General features: G+C 36.5%; 1 protein-coding gene across 1 annotated transcript in view; it reads right to left on the minus strand.

The window, feature by feature from the left end:
- Positions 1–20,467, minus strand: part of ARHGAP42 (Rho GTPase activating protein 42) — a 146,280-nt gene that overhangs the window by 99,094 nt on the left and 26,719 nt on the right. The window contains exon 2 of the mRNA XM_030451701.1: positions 10,815–10,910. Within this exon, the coding sequence (XP_030307561.1) occupies positions 10,815–10,910 (96 nt within the window). The remainder of the gene's footprint in view (positions 1–10,814; positions 10,911–20,467) is intronic.

The raw sequence follows: 20,467 nt of genomic DNA on the forward strand, positions 1-20,467 counted from the left end.
TCATCGAGGTGCTGAAGAGAGTGCAAAGAAGGGCTACCAAGCTGATTAGGGGTCTGGAGAACAGATCTTATAAGGAGAGGCTGAGGGAGCTGGGGCTGTTCAGCCTGGAGAAGAGGAGGCTGAGGGGAGACCTTACTGTGCTCTACAACTACCCAAAAAGAGGTTGTAGTGAGGATGGTGTTGGTCTCTTCTCCCCAGTGACTAGTGCTAAGACAAGAGATAATTAGTTCAAGTTGTGCCAGGGGAGGTTCAGATAAGGTATTAGAAAAAATTTCATCACCAAAAGAGTAGTGAAGCATTGGAACAGGATGCTCAGAAAGGTGGTAAAGTCACCATCCCTGAGGGTATTCAAAGAGAGGGTAGATGTGGTGTTTCGGGAGATGATCCAATCTCAATAAAATCATTCAAGTATATTTTATCCTGTCTTAACACAGACATGCCCATAAGAAAAAATAAATAGCAACTATGGCTGTAAGCACTAGATATTCCCAGGGATCACAACTTAATAGTAGAGATTTTGTTTATTGTGGCAATTCCCCCCTTGAACTGTGAGGAACAGTATTTTGCCTTACAAAAATATATCAAAATTTGCCAAGAAAATGCATTATGATATTTTTCTTTCCTCATGTATGAGACAAAGAGACAGAGATCAACATTACTGGTCTAAAACTTCTGCAAAGAAACTACAAATGAGGAAGCAAGAAAAATTACAAAATTAAGATCTTTACACCCAAATTTATGCCTGAAGGACTACATATTGTTCTCAAACACTCCACACTGGTGAGCAGAGAACTTTATCGAAGCACAGCTACTGAAATCCATGTAACTATAAGTAAACAAACAAAATTCCAAGTCTTTTTGCTATTTCAAGTTTAAACACTGTAAATTCACAGCAACAGTGGTTGATGTGTTCTCTAAATCAACATTCAGAGCATATTGGCTAAGGTGAGAAGTGCTCCAAATTCACCACAAAATCAGAAATTAAACTATCACAGATTCAGGAACAGTCTTTCCACTTGACTTCCCCTGGTTTGAGACCTGCAATACCCATATGTTTTTAGGGAGTGTTCCCCATGAACAGAAGTTTAAAATCCTTCCATTGCTGACCATAGACCAGACACAAGCATGGAAAGTCTTCTGGGTTTTGTCAAATTATGGAGGCAAGACAAACCAGCAGAGAAGGCCAACAAGTTCCACAGTAACAATGGAACCTCCTGGCTGAGGTTCCTGCCTCCAAGTGCAGACCAATACATGAACCATATAAGGCAACAAATCAGGATCTAAACTTAATCAAAGCCCAAAGCTTTGTAAGATGTGTTTGCTTGTACAGTAGAGTAGGTTTGTACCATATTAGGTAACTGGAATTTTTACTCAGAAGTATTTTCATCTTGCAATGAGCAAATATAGCAAGGTATTTTATGAAGGTTTTTTTTTCCTAAACATATGTACAGCATAAAATGCAAGGCTGCTATTAGAAGAAAAAATTCTTTATCCATTACAGAATTTTACTGAAACAATTATTTGTCAGCACACCTATCTAAATCCAGTTACAAACAGTATAATATTCAAGAATTCTTTGCTATAAAAAGTATCTTTTTTGTCACAAATATTTAAACAAGGATATATAAGCCTTGTACAAAAGTTAAAATAATGCTTAAACAAGACATTTACACTTTCCACTCCAATCCTTTTAAACAGAAGTCTACCAAAAAAGCTATGTTTATATACAAACCAAGATGACTTGCAGGAAATTCAGGTTATCTAGAATGTTCATATTCAATGTCAGCGCTTGCTAAACACTGCACTTGGAGAGCTTACCTTAAGACATGCAAAGTTACAAAATTTAAATACATCCAATTACTTGACTTAATATTGGTAACTTGCCATGCTCCACTCATGCAGAACCTCACAAAGCAATTATAAACAGAAAATTCTAGATGGATCAAACAAGGGAAAAACGTTTCCTAGATTCCTCAAAGTTTATAATGGCTATCTCACAGTATGTTAGAAAAAAAAACCAACAAGAGACCAAAACACTCCAAACAATTATTCAAATACCACTACCACCACACTTTTAACATTTTATTAAAAGAACCTGCAATATATCTACCCTGTGTTAGTGTTCTATTCCGATTATAAATGCAGCAATTAGTTTGAAAATGCATAATTCAATTTGGAAATTTATCATGTGCAGCATGAATCCTTCAACACAATTATTCAATACAACAGCAGTAGAGCTATAGTTGGAAAATTCCATTCTAGACTTTATTAGTTTATAAACTCTCCAATACAGGGCATCCTAAATTGACAGCTGAAGCATTTTAAATCATCTAAGCAATTTCTTCATTTTTTTTCCAGGAACATGACAATAAATGGATCCTCCCAGACAGCCACTTGATTTTACAAAGCACTATATCAAAATCTTTCCATGAATTAGTAAGCCACTTTTATTTTCTGTCCCCTTCCTTCTATGCTTCTGTGAAGGTGTGAAGGTTTTTGGGATCAGCCACAAGAAATCTATTTTCACCATGTTCTCACAGAATAATGATTTAGATAATTGGTCATTAAGAAATACTCCATCTCTATGCCACTACAAAATAAGGTTTAAAATTATCATATCTGCCAAAGAGAATTCAGCCTCTGTTTCTACCTTACAGGGCCACATGCATGGCAGTCTTGGGGATGGGCTCCATAGCTGCATAGGACATGTGGACCAATATTCAATACATTATCTTCTTTATGAAGTCATCTTACAGTGTCTCTGGGGACCTACTCTGAAACCCTAGCAGCTTGAACTGGTCCTTATTGAAATTAACTTCCTGTACTGTAAAAATCAATTTAATACAATTAATCTTTACCTTAACTAAATTCTCATTTGACTTGTTATAGATTAGACTTCTCCAGAGTTAACTGATATGCACAGCCTGCCAGATAACCAACTGCTTCAGAAATGATGGAATATTAGGAAACTGATAAGATCAAAGATTATGGTTAAATCAGAGATTCTTTCAACCCTCTCCTGCTTTCCTTTGTGCCCCCTTCCCTAAATGCCACTAGAAAAAATAAACATTGTCTATGAAGCCAAGTCTTTCATTCTACAAAAATAATTGCTACTTCATGCTCAAGGTTTTTTTAATGACTGAATAACAAGACAATGTGGGAAAAAAACATTGGTCAATGTAAGACATATTAAGCTGCAAAAGTAATATTCAAACCCAGCATTCCATAAACAAAGACATTAGAATTATGACTACATTTCATGCTTGCCAATCCCTGATTCTTCAGAGACCCATCCATACTTTAAATGATGGGAAAAAAACTGATACCTCAATCTTCCCAGCTGTACAAACCTTGTTTGTGTGTGGCTCTTTGTGGGTGCTGAAATAGTGTTAGTAAAAGGAAAATCAACATTCAGAATTCAGCTGTTTTTCTGATTTGTAAAACTGAATGTGCTTATTACTTCAATGGTGAACCGCTTCAATTAGGAAAAATATCACCTAACAGTTTGACAAATATTAGGCTTTTCCATAATTTTTTTTTTTAATAATGGGGCCTACCCAGGAATCGAGAAATTCCTGTGCTTAAAACTCTAAGATCTACTAAGGCTTTGGATTTCAGAAAGTACAAATCCTTCATCTTATTTGCTCAAACCTGACAATGAATATCTCAAAGCTCAGTTGATCAAACCACAACCTATTTTTTAAAAGAAACATCTATTGCTCAAGAGGTATACTAATTTCACAACTCTAAGCTGTAATGCTTATATATATAATACACTAGAAGTGCATTATACACAGCAATGGTATGTACCAGTTATTTTCAAACCAACTTTGCAAGGCAATTCTCTAGTCCTCAGACTGTCTCCCCACAGATATTCATACAGGGATGCCCAACTCTAGAAATAGTAAAACTAAGTGATGAAGAAGGGAAGAGGTGTTTTGATGGCATGGATCAAGGACAATGAAGTAGAATGCATCTACATCAGTTCAAGAAATCAGACCATTTATGAGGAATGCAACTGATACTTCACCTTCATCTGTGAGTGGCATGGACTTGTCTATTCCGCTGTTCAGAAGATATTTTGATTAATTTAATCTCCTTAACAGAACACACCAGGCCAGCTGAAGCTGTTACAGCCCATTACCTGCATCAACCTCTTCCTGTAAACAATATGAGCTCTGAGGTAAGCAGCAGTGTCAGACAGCACAGTTTTCAGTACAGTATATTAAAATGAACTAGTATGAATTTTAGGCTGCCCTGGCACACCAGGATTTGCAGAGACACAGGAGATGTACCTCACAGCCAGCACAGTCCTGCCACAGAAGAAGGGCAAGACAGAGAATGGTTAGTAACTGTATCAATACCCCAGTGATAGCCCAGTCTAATTGCTTTCATTTTAATATGCATCTTCAGATAACAGGGAATGGAGCATGAAAATTTTCCTTAACAATCTTGTGACAGGGATCCTGGAGAAGCAGAAAAATAAAAAGGCCTGTGTTACCTTATTTACCTTTCCCTCCTGCACAGATAAAGGTCTTTCACAACATCATTTAATTTCCTCCTTTATCAAGCTTCCCCACAAAAGACAAGAGTTCTGGGCTGGACCAACAGAATTCCAGCCATCTCTTTCTGCTTTTTTGAAGCCTGTATGGGATCCTAGCTCCAGCAAAAAATCACTCATTTCTTGGAGTAAAAAAAACAATAGCATTCTGGAAACAGGTGGCATTTGTTTACATATGTAACAGCGATAAAAATATAGTGGTAGGAACAGATTTAAGTTTTAAACAAATGCGTCAGGTATTTCACAACCTGATAGTGCTAAGTTCCTCCCCTACTTTGTTACTGTTTAACTTTTGTAGTTAAAATAATACAATCAGAGTACCAAATAACCCTGTTCAGATCTTGCAAGTAGCTCATGCACAGCTGCTTTGAAACCTAAAAAGTTCACCTTAAAATTTATCCTTCCAACTGGAAGAAAAAGACCTGGCAAATCTATGCAGAAAATTACTGTGGAAAAACAGCATATAATCTTTCTATATAATTCATTCTCAGTTGGAAATAGTTTTCTATGCTAATTCAGGACACAACCCTTTCCCATACCCCTGAAAAAAAGAAAAAAAAACGCCTTTTGTAAATATGCTTGTCTCTAATGTATTTCAATAGGTCAACAAACTCAAGCACTAAGAAAATTACTGGTATGATGACTATACTAAAAAAAAAAAAAAAAAATCCACCCTCGCAACTCCACCCTCAAGACGGCTGCAAGATCCTCATTGTTCCTTGGTTTGGATAAGGCATTAGTAAACCTGAGCATCTGGAAATCATTTCAGACTTATTTGGTACCTGATAATTCCATTCAGAAATCTGGTTACGAATGGGAACTGAGTGCAAAGTACATAGAATATTAACCCTACACAGAACTTCCTGGAACATCAAAGCTAACCTCAAGTGATTAAGGAGATGTTCTGCAGGATAATTAAGTAAATCAGACAGCAGATGGCTCAGTGGTATTTGATAAATAATTCCTAAACAGCCATGCAAATTCAAGAAGCCATTGCACACCACAAACAACAGATAAGTGGCCTGCACTTGTGACTACCCTGACAGCAGCTTCTAAGGGTCCTGATTAAACCACTGAGTGTCTTCAAAAGTCTCCTAACTTGGAGACTGCAATGTCCACAGATTGATTGGTCAAGATTTGCCTCCACACACCTCAAGAAGGCATAAAGCTTATATATATTTTAAGACTGATTCATGAGCAGTTTGTACCATTAAAAAATGGAATTTACCCTATTTTAGTGCCATTTGACCTTTTACATCTTTATAAGTGACAGAGGAAAAAGAAAATTTCTGACTTTCTCTTATGTGTGCAGTTTTATAGACAAAGTTCCCAAGAGAGATCTATTTGCTGCTTTGAACAACAGGATGCTTGTCCTCTGACAGAGTCTCCAAGAGGGCAGAGCAGCTGCTAACTCAAAAGCATTGTGCACGTGGCTGCACAGCACAATTAAAAAAAACTCGGTGTCAGGAATTGTTGCTCAGCTCCAACAAGAGAGCCCTAAGAAGCACTGCACTCTCACAAACAACTACCATTAAGGTTTTTTTTTTTAATTTTTTTTTTAATTTATTTCTTCCCAGTACATTTTAGTTGATTTTTCAGAGCTCAACTTGAAACTACGTGCTATGTAGAACATAATTGCTTAGTGTGAGTTAACAGTTCTGTAGACGGTTAGTTGCTAGAAATTTTAATAATGCCATGAATGACTTAAGGTGTGAGTCTGCAAAGATCACATGAGCCACAGCTGCTGGCAGCAAGAGGAGAATTTAGTTCCCTCAAGGAAATGCAACACATTTTAGAATATCTGACCTATTCCTTATCGCTCCATTAACGATGATTTTGTGGTTTATCATAATCCTTTTATTTTCCTAAATCAAGTATCTGATGCCACCTGAAACATCTATCTATAATTGTCTTCAAGGAAAAAAATTAAAATTGACAATTGCCAGAGTGAAATACACCTATTTCAGTTTTTTTTCCTAAATAGCATTCACTAATGATGATAATAATAATAATAATAATAATAATAATAATAATAATAATAATAATAAATTCTGGTATTCTGGCATTTTATTTTAGTGTTTATATATATTGGTTTCATTTAATTCTGAAGAGCAGTCTTACACTGCTGGTTTAAATCTCACTGATCTCTAACTAGCCATAATACAACATAGACAAGAACTTGCAAAAGAAACAATTCTTGTGAAAGAAACAATTTAGGTTCATTGACCTAAATAATAATTTTTATTATTCTCATTTGTATCAGCCACAATCCATATAAAAAAAGCAGAAAAAAAGAGGATAAGGACAGTAAAAGGAATTAAGTGACACAAGCTGGATATATTAGGAACAGATGAATTAGGCAAACCTACTCCTTGCAAAATGTATGCCTGCACAGTGTATCCTGAGAAGATGACACTTGCTTATTAAAAACATAGTTTTTGCACCTAAATTATCTAAAATATTATATATATACATATATAATATATAACAATATAATATAAATGTATATAATATATATAAATGTGTATATATACATTTAATATATATATAAATGTAATTTAATAATATATATTTATTAATATATATATTTAATAATATATATAAATGTATATAATATAATGTATATAATATAAATACAATATATATGTTACATTTGTATACATATCTAAAAAAAGCAAATGGCAGAGTTGTAAAGTCTTGGCTATTTCAGATTGAGGAAAGCTTAGTTGTTAGCAAGATGGGGAAGCAACATCCTCTCCCCTTAGAGTAAGTTACAACAAACATTCATTAGTACACCTTGTAAGTACTAACAATTCACTGTCATGCACCATCCTATTTTTGCCTGGAAGATGACACTTTCTGCCTAACTTTTCAATTGCACAAAAAAATTACAGCTTGGCTGAATCCCATGCACCTGGTGCTACTACCCACGTTTTAATACCAGTTAGTATGGCCCCATCAAATATTTTGGCCCTTGCCTTGCTGCAGATCACACGCTGCCACGTGCATTTCAAAACAGAGGAAGACAACACTGGCAGCTGTTAGCTGCTTGTATTTTAATGAGAAAGGATAGCAAAGCAGTGGACCCCGGTTTCCCAAACACTTTACTGTCAAATCTCTGAAAATATGAAAAAGCTTTATATAGCAAAAATCCTCTGATGTTTACATAAAAAAAAAAAATAATAATAATTTGATTTCAGGAACAATCATAGAATCATAGAATCATAGAATGGGCTGGGTTGGAAGGGACCTCAGAGATCATCAAGTCCAACCCTTGATCCACTCCCACTGCAGTTCCCAGCCCATGGCACTCAGTGCCACATCCAGGCTCTTTGGAAAGATCTCCAGACACGGAGAATCCACTACTTCCCTGGGCAGCCCATTCCAATACCTGATCACCCTCTCCAGAAAGAAATTCGAATCTCCAACCTAAACCTCCCCTGGCACAACTTAAGACCCTGCCCTCTTGTCTTGCTGAGAGTTGCCTGGGAAAAGAGCCCAACCCCCCCCTGGCTCCAACCTCTTCTTTTTTTCTTTTTCCTTTTTTTATTTTTTCCTTTTTTCTTTCTCTTAGTTTTAATTTTTTCTTTTTTTCCTTTTTCTTAATTTTTCTTTTCTTTTTTCCCTTTTTTCTTAATTTTTCTTTTCTTTTTCCTTTTTTCCTTTTCTTAGTTTTATTCCTTTCTTTTTTCCTTTTTTTTTTCTTATTTTTTGTCTGCTTCTTCCAGGAGGCCAGGGGAAAAGCTTACAACCCATGCACAAAGTGTCTGACTCTAAACTGCACATGGAATGTCTCAAACTGGCTATGTAGATAAATCTGGGTACTAGCAACAATGTGGAAAGATTCCATAAAATTCATTACATAGCCACAGACAGATAAATTTTATGCCAAAAAAGAACAACATTTCTACTGAAGAATTATGCATTTGTAATTAAAAAGAAATCCTAAAAATTAGAAATCAAGGATGGGAATTAAAAAACCCCACTGCACTAAATAATAGATGGATTAAAATCAATATCAACACCACCATCATAATTCTGCATATACTGAGTGTGTCATGAAGCTTAATTAAAACCACTACTCACTTATTTTGTTTAAATTTCTTATTGAGACAGATGAGTTGTACAAGAACATCTTATAAGTCACAGGCTGTAGGAAATGCAAATAAAACTAGATGCTGTTATTAAAGCTCCGTCTGTGAGAAAAAGCAAAAAAATATGCTTTGCTTAGTTACTGAATAGGGACCTTCAACTCTGGTATATTCACATAGAAAAAAAAGTTCACTGAACTTCCAAGTCGGTTTGAAATACTACTGGTAAGAAAGAAAAAGAAAAAAATAACTTACTTATATTTCAATTTTGAAAATAGTTGTGTTTTTTTTTTTAATGCTGACAGAAGAAGCCTCACCCAGAGAGTGAATTTCCAGAACTAAGATGGATTAGGATCAATTTGCCATGCTAAGATAGAAACAGAAATTTATTTCAAAACCTTCAAAATAGGTTCCTTATATTAAGCCCCTACGTATACAGTGGTTTTGTACAAAACTCATCAAGTCAGAGTACCATTGCAGACTGAAGTAAGAATTCCCTGGGGCCTGTACAAGTTGCAGATAATCTTAAAAAAGGAGGTGAAGGCAGAAGGACCCACAGAGAGCAGAATTCTTCTGTACAAAGCTGTCTTTGATGATAAGCAAACATCTAGTTTGTTGGTGCATGTTAAAGATATGGACAAATTCTAGGTCACTGCTCAAGGGAGATCAAAAATTGAGTCTTAGCCTATAAAAGTACACAGTATCATTCTGCCTTCGTTAGACTAGAATTTGATTCCTGTCAGTTTACCTTTTAGTCTTTGAAGTCTCTTTGATGTACATGACAATCCATCAGGCTGTGGCTGCTTTAGAAGCTAGAAATCTCTTCTTTGAAGCTCCAAGTGAAATAAATCAGCTGTCAAGCTTCACAAACTCTTTTTTTCCCCTAAATAGTTTTAAATGCCTGCTTAATATCTAAACAATGTCTTGTCTTTGCTACATTTAAGTGACAAGTAAAAGCAAAGTTGTCCTTGTCCTCAGTCACCTCATTTTAAATGCTAAATTTTAAATGCTAAAACTTGTATCATAAAAAATGTTACTGATGAAATCTAATCTATATAACTGAGATAGTAGGTTTAGTTTAAATGCAAAGAATACCTGCAAGTTAGTTTTAACAGCCAAGAAATAATAGGCAGAATGCCAAGGAGCATATACACACAATTCAATTTTTTGATCTCTCCAAGCTTGATACCCCTGAAGACTGTGTGCAGCTTTGTATCTGAACTGAAGGTGCTCATTGTTTTCACTTCTCCACTTTCCTGTGTCAATAAAAGTAAATCCGACCAGACAAAGGTTAGTGGAAGGCAGTGACCAAGTACCAACCATCTTTGATGGGAGTCTCCTAACTATCACAGCATTGTAGGGTGAGGATCCTGCAAGCCTTGCCAGCAATCGCATACAACTCAGACCTCTTCTCCAATGATTACTAACACAGTCAAGAAAAATGAAATACTGAAGGGGAAGGAGACTTAAAAATAGGTTATGAGATATGCTTGGAAAAGCCTAAATCTGAGTTTCCTCTCTGCACTACACGTCTTTTTTAAAAAATACTAACAAGTCCTACATTCCCTCATGTACTGCCAAATTTTTTATTTTTAGAAGCAACTACTTTTCAACAACTGTCTTCCTTCCTCTCAGATGTTTTGGGAGAGGCAGGGAGGCCATGTGGTATGTAAGTCTCATGAGACTGAATTTAGGCATTCTGAAAACAATTATGGTCCAAGTCTCTCACCAATGGGAGCTAGAGCACTCCAGCTGCTGTGCTACTGCTCAAAAGCATCACTGCAACCATGGCAATGCCTTGCAGGAAAGAGTGGCTGAATTTCTGAATCCTGGAAATGCTTCCAGGATTAGGTCTGCTAAAGGAAGAATATACTCAAGATATTAAGGAGGCTTACATTCAAGACAAAGTGAGCTGTTCAATCTTGCAAATGCAGAAGTTCTGGGTGTGAGCAGAGATGTAAAATTAAGTAGCAAGCAAATTTTATTGGCAAAAGCTCAGAGAACTCTTGTATAAGTGTTGTACTTGATGATTTTTTTCTATTTTTGTTATTTACTCCATTCTAGAAAAACTGTTAACTGTACCACTATAATTGTGATATTGTATTAAATATGTAAGAAACAATACAAAATATTTCTGCAACCAGAGCACAGAATATACTTACCAATATTAATTTCATCATCAGTTTCAGCATCTCCAATACACTCAAACTGGAAATCTTGTAAAGACTGTGAAAATTTTTGCACTGCCATTGATAAATCTAAAATTCAAGAGAAAGAAAAAAAGAAAACCAGAATTACTACACAAAAAATTCACTGGACAAAAGTTTCATGCATTTCTGCATGAAACATTTTGTTTGTTTGCTTAAAAGTTCCCTGTCTAGCATAGTTTTTAGATCATTACTTCAGCCAGAAACCCCCATCACCATTTAAAAATCAAAGCACCCGAGATATTCTAAAAACCTTTGAAACATGCTAAATGCAATATACACATATTATGTTGACAACTAAAGAACTGCTATAGTTATTGGAAAATAAGAAATTAGTATAAGAAATTAAAATCTAGTCATAAATTGCATACATTAATAGACCACTGTGGTTGAAAATACTACAAGGTTTGTTTGCAGGTTAAAATAAAGCTCATGACTGTTTCTTTCTTAAAGATATTAACATAATTGCACTATAATATTCTAATACACTAAAACATTATACAGTGTTATGTAAAAGCTTTGTAAAAAGAAACCAAAGGGAAAAAAACACCTTGTGCTCACCTATTAACTAGGTTGTCAATGTATTATGAGCATTATTTTCACTGAATTACAGAGTGAATATTCAGACCAAAGAAATATCAAACTAATTCAAACTTCACAGCATATAATTTCTTTAGAATTGTACACACTCCAACAAAAAAAAAAAAAAGAAAAAAAATCCCAAACAAAAAAACCCTAAATGAAACAAAAAACAAAGCACCCAAACAAATCAGAAATGCAGAATATCAATATAACCACAGGAATCCATTATTTTGTTAGGTATAGTAATAGCAAATGCAGAGATGAACGTGCAACAAATTAATCCAGTCAAGATTTTAAAATGCTACCTGTCCAGGTAAACCCCCAAAACCATCAGCAATTCTTTGTGATCCTTTGTGTATCTATTTTGAGGACAGAAAAACTGGCAATTAAGATTTAAATATCTGCTAAATCTAATCTAAAGTCACGGTAAGTATAAGTCATAAACAAAAGCCAAGCTTTAAATTCTGTTTCAAAAGCACAGCATATCTGTCTCTGTCCTTGGAGATGTTGAAAAGCCCTCTGGACATGGTCCTTGTGCAACTGGCTCTGGGAGGCCCTGCTTGAGCAGGGCGATTGGACCAAATAAACTCCAGAGGTCCCTTCCAACTTCAGCCATTTTGTGATTCTGTGTTTTCTTCAGCTCTCTGTTCTTGTAAAGCCATAAATAATCATTTACTCAATGCTGGACACAAAATTAGAAGGCTAACCTTTTTCCTGGAAGGCATAAAACCTAGTATATAAATACATGAATTGGACTAATATTCTAAATCAAGAAACACAGCCAGAGAAAGAAGTGTCATTTAAATTTGCTAAATCTCCAACATTAAGAACCATTCCACTGTCCTAAATGAAGTAAGGTTGACAATCTTACAAACACCTCCAACTGAAAATCTGTACAGGGAGATGAGGAAAAATTGTATTTTTCAGTTAAAGGTAATCACTATCACACAACAGAATCCCTAACAGGATTTTGCCCCACCCCTGTATTTGCTCAGTGCCTGCTGCATTCATATTTTTCCATGCAGCTATAGAGTACATCAGTCCAACAGCAGAACCAGCAGTGTTTAGACAATACCGACATGAAGAGATTTTATTGCCATTGGTACAAGACCATGGCACTGAGTGATTCAGTCTCATCTTAAAAACTTCCTAGGATGGGGAATCCACCACCTCCCTGGGCAGCCCATTCCAATGCCTGACTACTCTCTGTGAAGAATTTCTTCCTAATATCCAAACTAAACCTCCTCTGGCAGAGCTTAAATCCATGCCCTCTTGTCTTACTGAGAGCTGCCAGGGAGAAGAGACCGACCCCCCCCTGCTCCAACCTCCTTTCAGGGAGTTGTAGAGAGTGATGAGGTCTCCCCTGAGCCTCCTCTTCTCCAGACTGAACACACCCAGTTCCCTCAGCCCTTCCTCACATGACTTGTGCTTCAGTCCCTTCACCAGCCTCATTGCTCTTATTCTGTATATTTATCTGATAGATAAATAAATAGGGTTTAAAGAATTGGGTAAACAAATTCTCTACCTTTTATATTTAATGCATGGAATACAGGAAATAATGTTCCTTTCCTACCCCAAGGAAAGGTGTGCTCTGCACACCCTGCAGTCCACTACCTCTTTGATCATTTAGTATTCCTATGGGATTATCAAAATTAACTGTGTCAGCCCTTCCAACCCTAGCCATTCTATGACTCCATGATTAATATGAATTATTTAGCAACTATTTTAAATATTTGGAAGACAAAGATGAAATAATTTCTTATATCTTTTCTTTTTAAGCATATGTTACAGATGTTATTTTTGAAGATTTATTAATGTTTCCACATTTAAAAATGGTAACATGTTTTGTATTTTTGAAGATGGAAAAAAATAAATTTCCGTGATAAACAAAATCACAGAATCATAAAGGTTGGAAAAGACCTCTAAGATCATAAAGTCCAACATCCACCAAATGCCACCATACCAACTGACCCATGTGGTATGGTGCCACATCTAGATAAATATTGAACACCTCCAGGGATAGTGACTCCACCACCTCCCTGGGCAGCCTGCTCTGATTCTTAACCACTCATTCACTAAAGAAATTTTTTACTACTATCCAATCTAAAACTTCCCTAGTGCAACTTGAAGCCATTTCCTCTTGTCCTATCACTGCTTACATGGGAGGAGAGACCAACACCACCTCCCTACAACCTCCTTCCAGGTAGTTGTAAAGAGCAGTAAGGTCCACCCTCAGCCTTCTTTTCTTCAGACTAAATAACCCCAGTTCCCTCAGCCACTCCTCGTTTGTTCTCAAGACTCTTCACTAGCTTTGTGAAGGTGAAGTTTCACCTTCTCTGGACTCCCTCCAGCAACTCAATGTTCTCCTTGTAGTGGGCAGCCCAGAACTGAACAGAGTATTCGAAGTGTAGCCTCACCAGTGCTGAGTACAGGGGCACAACCACTTCTCTTCTCCTGCTGGTCACCCTATTCCTAATGCAGGCCAGGAACCTGTTGACCTCCTTGACCACCTGGTCCCACTGCTGGCTCATGTTCAGCCAGGTGTCAACAAGCACCTCCCCCCCTCCCCCCTCAAGGCCTTTTCTACCATGTAGCTTCCCAACCACCCTTCCCCAAGTTTGTAGCCTTGGCTTGTGACCCAAGAGCAATACAAACACTTGGCCTTGTTGAACCTCACACAATTGACTTCAGCCCATGGATCCAACCTGCCCAGGTGTCACTGCAGAGCCTTCCTGCCTTCAGGCAGACAGATCAACACTCCCACCCAGCTTAGTATCATCTGCAAACTTAACTGATTCCCTCATCAAAATCATTGATAAAGATACTCAACAAGTCAGCCTCAGAACAGTGTCCCGGGGAGCACTGCATGTGAATGACAAGCTTCCTTAAATGTACATCAAATAATTTTCCAGATAAATTCTAATTCTACCCATGACACACTCCGTCCTTCACAGCAAACTGACACTGGCAATTAAAATAGTAATCAAATAGATTCATCTGTGGTTTCTTGACACTGAAATATGCTCTCATAAAAATATACTGTGTTCTCAATTAAGAGACCCACAGAATTACTGCATCCTTGCTGAACATCTCCTACTGTTCTGTATGTGATCAGATCAATACATGTATTAAATTAGATGCTAAACACAGAATGTTTCCTACTGCTTTTATAGATGAAAAAATAGATCTATATAAGTTAAAGCAGTGTGTTTTAGGCAAATATATCATCTTTGATACATAAGTAACTGATTATTCTACAGCTGTTAGAAAGACCTAAACTTTAATTTGTTCACAGCAAGAATGCTTTGAGTCTGAAGAAACACAGATTTATTGTTGGCTGTTCCCTTAAATTACTCCACTGAATCCTAAACCATTCTATAGTTTCTACATACCAGCTGATTCCTAAGAGAATTATATGGGCTTAAGGTGACTGAATGAAAAATATTCTATGTTGCAATATCACTGAAATGTCAAAACTAACTATCAATAATAGGAATGCAGATTAATTTCCTCTGGACAATATAATAGGTACCCACAATGACCAGAACCTCTGTGAACAGTAAAGGAAATGAGGGAGCATGCCCTCTCCCCTATCACTATTCCCCACGTGCAAGGCTCAGTGGAACAAATGTCAAGGGAAAGGAAAACAAACAATAAAAATATCCAAGGTGGAGTCTTCATTTTATATCCTGCAATAGTCATGCAGAGATTCTTATCTCCCTTTCACTGTGCCAGCAAATCAGACAGTGCTAATGCCTGTATGTTTTGAATGAACGTGACGAAGGAATATTTAACCTCTATCAGAAATAGTGGGTTCAAAGAATGTAGTAAGGATTATAGAGCTCATTAGATAACTTGATAAAATAATTAAGAATGATACCATTTGGAGATTTCTGTCTTTATATGGGACCTATTCTAAAAGCTTGAAAGTATTAGAGGATACCATATTAAGGTTAAAGGTGTTCAGTAGAATAAGAGATACAATTAAGTTCTAAGATCAGATACTCCTTTGACACTAACTTACAGCTTCTGTACAAAGTTAATTTTGCCTAAAATTATAAATATTCTACAGAAAACCCCAGCTTATTTGGACAGATTCTTAACAGGTGTAATAGGAATTACTCTGTAAGAACTCACAGCTCAGTTCAACCATCTAGACCTTAACACTAGACTAAATGGTGCAATTAGTTATATTTATTAGTTTATTAGTTATATTTAGGAGCATCATCACTTTACCTGGTTACAAAATTTGCCTGATCACAGAAAGCACCAGTTTTGCAGTAAGGAGGCCTCCTTTAAGAGATATGAAAATACAAAAACTGGATTTAATTATATTTAAGAACAACAGCCTCTTCAATCAAGAGGCAAATGATACCACTACTACCTTATCTCTTCTGGACAAAAATGAAAAGAGCATAGAGACAGAGCAGATACCTTGTCCAGCTTCACAAGATGTCGTTTAGCACTGTGTATTCACTACATCCTGCTCATTCTAATCATAGGAAGGTAAATCACCACACCAAACATACCACCTTTTTATTACTGCAAGATCTGGTATCAGAACAGTCACTCGGCCTCTAACATTTACCTCCTGATAGCCACGTCCCTCTTTTTGCAGAGGCCACGCAAGCTGGGATATTTCAGTGTGTCAGGGAAAGAAATTCTCTATCAAGCAGAGGGAACTCATCTTGAAAGTTACTATAAAAACCTTATCAGCTTGACTGACCCAAGAATACAAGTCTACTGCCCAGGGAAGGAGAGCCACTCAGAAGTCTCAATGATTACATAAAAAGGATTACTGCTCCTGCTCTTCTGCAGGCACCCAAAGAGATCAATCTCTCTGGGTGCCAATAAAAGAGTGAAAATGCACCCTGTTACCTATCAGTTGCCAGAGGTATGAATTTCTAGGTGCAATTCTGTTAACATTTATTTTCTGACAGCATTTACCTGAACCTTCTGTTTCCTGATTCTCCCCGTTCCAAAGGAGATTCAGTTCAATTTTGCAGTGAGGGATATAATCATGATTAGCCACCTACAAGCTACTTGCAGCCAGTGTAAGGAGATATCCAAGACAGAGCTGCCTGTTTTAGAAAGGGCTGAAGTAAGTTAACTGGCCATCAAGGTTTGTTTTGTGGAGCTCCAGCAGAGGAAGTACTAAAAGAAGCATACTGCAATGTGACAGGAAACAATAAAAGGATGATTGCAGCCTAACTACAAGAAAGTAATGTAACACCAGTATTAAAAATGGATACATACAATACCCACCATCAGCATCATAATACTGACTAAAGAATATAATAAAAGTCATTCAGGAAAGCCACAGAGAAATCAGGAAACACATTACCCTACTGTACTTCTTCAGGTTTTACAATTTTTTATCTCTGCTTAACACTTATTTATCCAATAAAAATGTTAAAAAAAAACCTTCTGCATTATCCTAAAAGTCAGGTTTCTTTAAGATTCTCTGTTTCAGGTTGCAAAAAAGAAAGATTAAATTTGAACTGTAATACATTAACATATTAGGCTTCAAATAGGACCTTACAGACTAGATACAGGATAATAAAACAACGATGCACTCCTTTTGCATTAGTAGAACTGTTCTTCAACTTTTATCCTAGATTTATAAAACGGATCATAAAATAAACTCCTATATAAAGTTTTGAGGAGAAGAGAATAATACATGGCAGCAAAGTGATGCAGCAATGCATGCTACCCACGGGATTAAAGAACAAGTACATTAGTTTTGGCACAGTCCTTCACAACAAGGATCAAATACCACAAATTGGGAAATTTTACAAGATTTCTACATATTGATAAGCACAATTTGGTTTTGTTTCTTTCAGGTGAGAAGGTGGTTGTTCATTTGATTTTTGCCAGCTTGATGGCAGAAAGAAGAAAACCCAAGCTTTTAAAAGGAGTCAAAAAAGCTCTGAAAGCAGAAACTTGATGCACTTGCAGAGGACCAATATTCCTACCCTAGTGACAGCCTGTAAGGAACTTCTCAGCAAACACAAAGCTGGAGTCCTTCCACTTGTTTATGTGCAAAGATTACTCCGTTAACAAATGGGAGTTCCAATAACCAACACTTCTAGACTGCTGTCAATCATCCTGGAAAAGCTTGGTATCATTCACTAGGTTAATAAAGAAAAACAGCAGTTGAAAACTAGTGAGAAGATTAAACATGCCTAAATGAACTCCTGAGTGTCAGCTGGAATGCAGTAAATGGGACTTCAAACAACAGCCGTTCTGGATAAAACAGTAACAGCAACATTTCTGATGATCTGACAGAAAGCTCATTATTACTGTATGGCTTCAAAGGCAGAAGAAGCAGAGGGGAGATGGCTGAGCTGGCAGGATATTAGAGGCAATTCTTCAGTCCTCTGAATTTCAGGAAGACTGGAGACCACAAAGAGTTACCTTTGGTGTTTCAAACCTCTTGGAAGTTTGATTCCTTTACCAGATATGACTGCATGCACTACGGTGTCATTCTTGCCGAGATCTCATTTGGTCCTACACTAACATATAGATTAATTAAAACTCCCAAGCTACTCAACAAAACTGAGGATTAAAGAGCTGCAATATGTGAATAAAACACAACAGAAACTGAAAAATATCACCAGTGTCTTGATAAAATGGCATACTAAAATGCTGAGAACCATTTATCTAGTTCATTGACTTTTACTCCTCAGAACCAGAAGGAGTCACTGTAAATTGTTTTTTTAATTGCATTACGAATAAATTTATTTTCTTGATTCATTTCATAAGCAACTCTTACCCTACAAACAATTTTTCCTGCCTAAGTCATCTAAACACTTGAAAAAAGCAGATTTATAATGGAGACATTATTATTGTGAAACAGCAGCTATGAGCTTGACTTGCAGCATTCTCCCTGCACCAAATAAAAGAAGCAAGAAAACATTTAAAAATTAATACAAGTGAAAAGAGGGCTTTCCCTCTTGTATTCCAAATACAAACCTGGGAAAAATTATTTATCCAGAAAAATATACACATCTCTTTAAATAATTCATGACAAGCTTCCTTACTGTGAAGATGAACCAATAACTGCCTTGGTTTGGTTATTTTATATGACACCGAGCTTCAGGGAGCCGAGCTATATCAACAGCCAGAAATAAACTGGAGGAACAAGAACACCCCACTGAGAAGCACTGAACTTCAACAGCTTCTGTGTTTGCTACAGTCAATTTGAGTGTAACTAGAACATGTCACAGTGGGACATCTTTTTCCACATCATAGACTGTAAACACAGCAGCTGTCAGTACAATTATATTTAGGCAGGATGAGTGATTAAGCAGTTAAGAGCAGTGATCATACAAGGCTGTGTATCACCACTATATTTCAAACTTCTTCCTGCCTTAAGGGTTTTCTCATTAAAAAAATCCCAGTTTCACAGCTCTTGGTCTTAATTCAGAAAAACAGCACTAAAATCCATTTTCTTCACAATTTTTGCCACTTTCCACTCATGTTCACACACTACTGCTTTAAAATGAAAAATAAACGAAAATCAATAGCTCCAGGTAACTGTCACATATAGATAATATTGCAATTTTATTAAGATTATTATAGCAGGTAAGCACAAACAACGGGTGTTGTAAAAAGTAATAAATTAACCTAAAGGAGCAATGCTGACCATGGAGATGCTGACACATATCTCAATACTTCAGTTAGTTCCCTCAACTACCTATGAGTAGAATTCTGGGTATTGGCTGACAAGAGAGATAACCCCAGATTAGTAAAACATCACCATAACACAAGGGTATGCCTGTATCACCTAGAGTTAGAAAGCAATTTAAAATGCATGTTAACATGTCTTTAATTCTGCACAAAAATATAGAGTCAGCTGACTCAGCATCTGCCATCTTTAGTTTTAAGTGGCTTTCAATACTAGAGTCTTTCCTACCACATATGGTTCCATAGCCTATACCATTGCATGGAATATTTTCTGTGGCACTTCTGTTTTTAGAAGTCCATTTTACAAAGTTATTAACACACACTTGTTATTCTTTATCTCTCAGATTAATTATTTTGTGGATCACATTAACTTTTCTGCTTCTCAAAGAAACCAAAAGATGACCAAAACAAAACCAATGCAAACAAACAAGCAAAAAGATGGGTGATCACAGTTTTTCCAAATTTCTGCAGAAGAATTTAATTTGGTAAAACATGGGGCAAGCTGGCACAGAGGAGAGGAGGCCTTTCTGCAGGGGCAGATGAAGCTAATGCTGGCCACTTGCCCTAATGACTTCTAAAGAAGCCACAAGAAAAGACCACAAGGGAATACAGAATCCAGTGACCAGTGCCAAAGATTTTGCAGCACAAGGGCCAGTGCTCCGTATTGACACAGCCTTTCATTATTTCTATCAATGCACTCTTTATCCTCTTTTCTGCTAGCTTCACTGGTGTATATTCTTTGCCAACTTGCTATTCATGGTACAATAATAACCAACTAAAATAAACAACTCCCTACCCCAACAATCCCATATTACTTTTCCACCTGACACTCAATGTTTTGCTCTTAATTTCAGAGAAGTTAATTTCTTTCTCATAATCTCCAGAGAAAGGATATCAGCAGATATGTCAACATATTGCCCATGCATTGCTACATTCCTCTCGGGTTAAGGAAAGCACTATAGCAGTTTGAAATTTTTCAGTGTCATTTTCTTACTCAGTATTTCCATGAGAAAACTGCACTATTTGCTTTCTCATTCTAGCGAGCACTGAGAAATCCCCCTGATCAAATGCAATAAAATCCCCATGTTCCTAACACTGCGATGCAAAAGCTATTGAAAATTCTGTATTGCCTATGAACTTCACAGCTATTCCTACCAACATTTTTAAGTCCTAACTTCCTCATGCTAGAAGCTTTTACAGTACTTTGGATATTTTTAGTATTTCTCTATGGTTAAGTATTAAATCCAACACATTCTAGAAGAAAACGCCCTAAGGACAGAACTCTAATGTTTAATTAGAAGGGGATTTTTTTTAGGCTACATTTGCATGCTTAAAAA

The sequence above is a fragment of the Calypte anna genome, chromosome 1 (genome assembly GCF_003957555.1).
Source record: "Calypte anna isolate BGI_N300 chromosome 1, bCalAnn1_v1.p, whole genome shotgun sequence".
Lineage (NCBI taxonomy): Eukaryota > Metazoa > Chordata > Aves > Apodiformes > Trochilidae > Calypte > Calypte anna.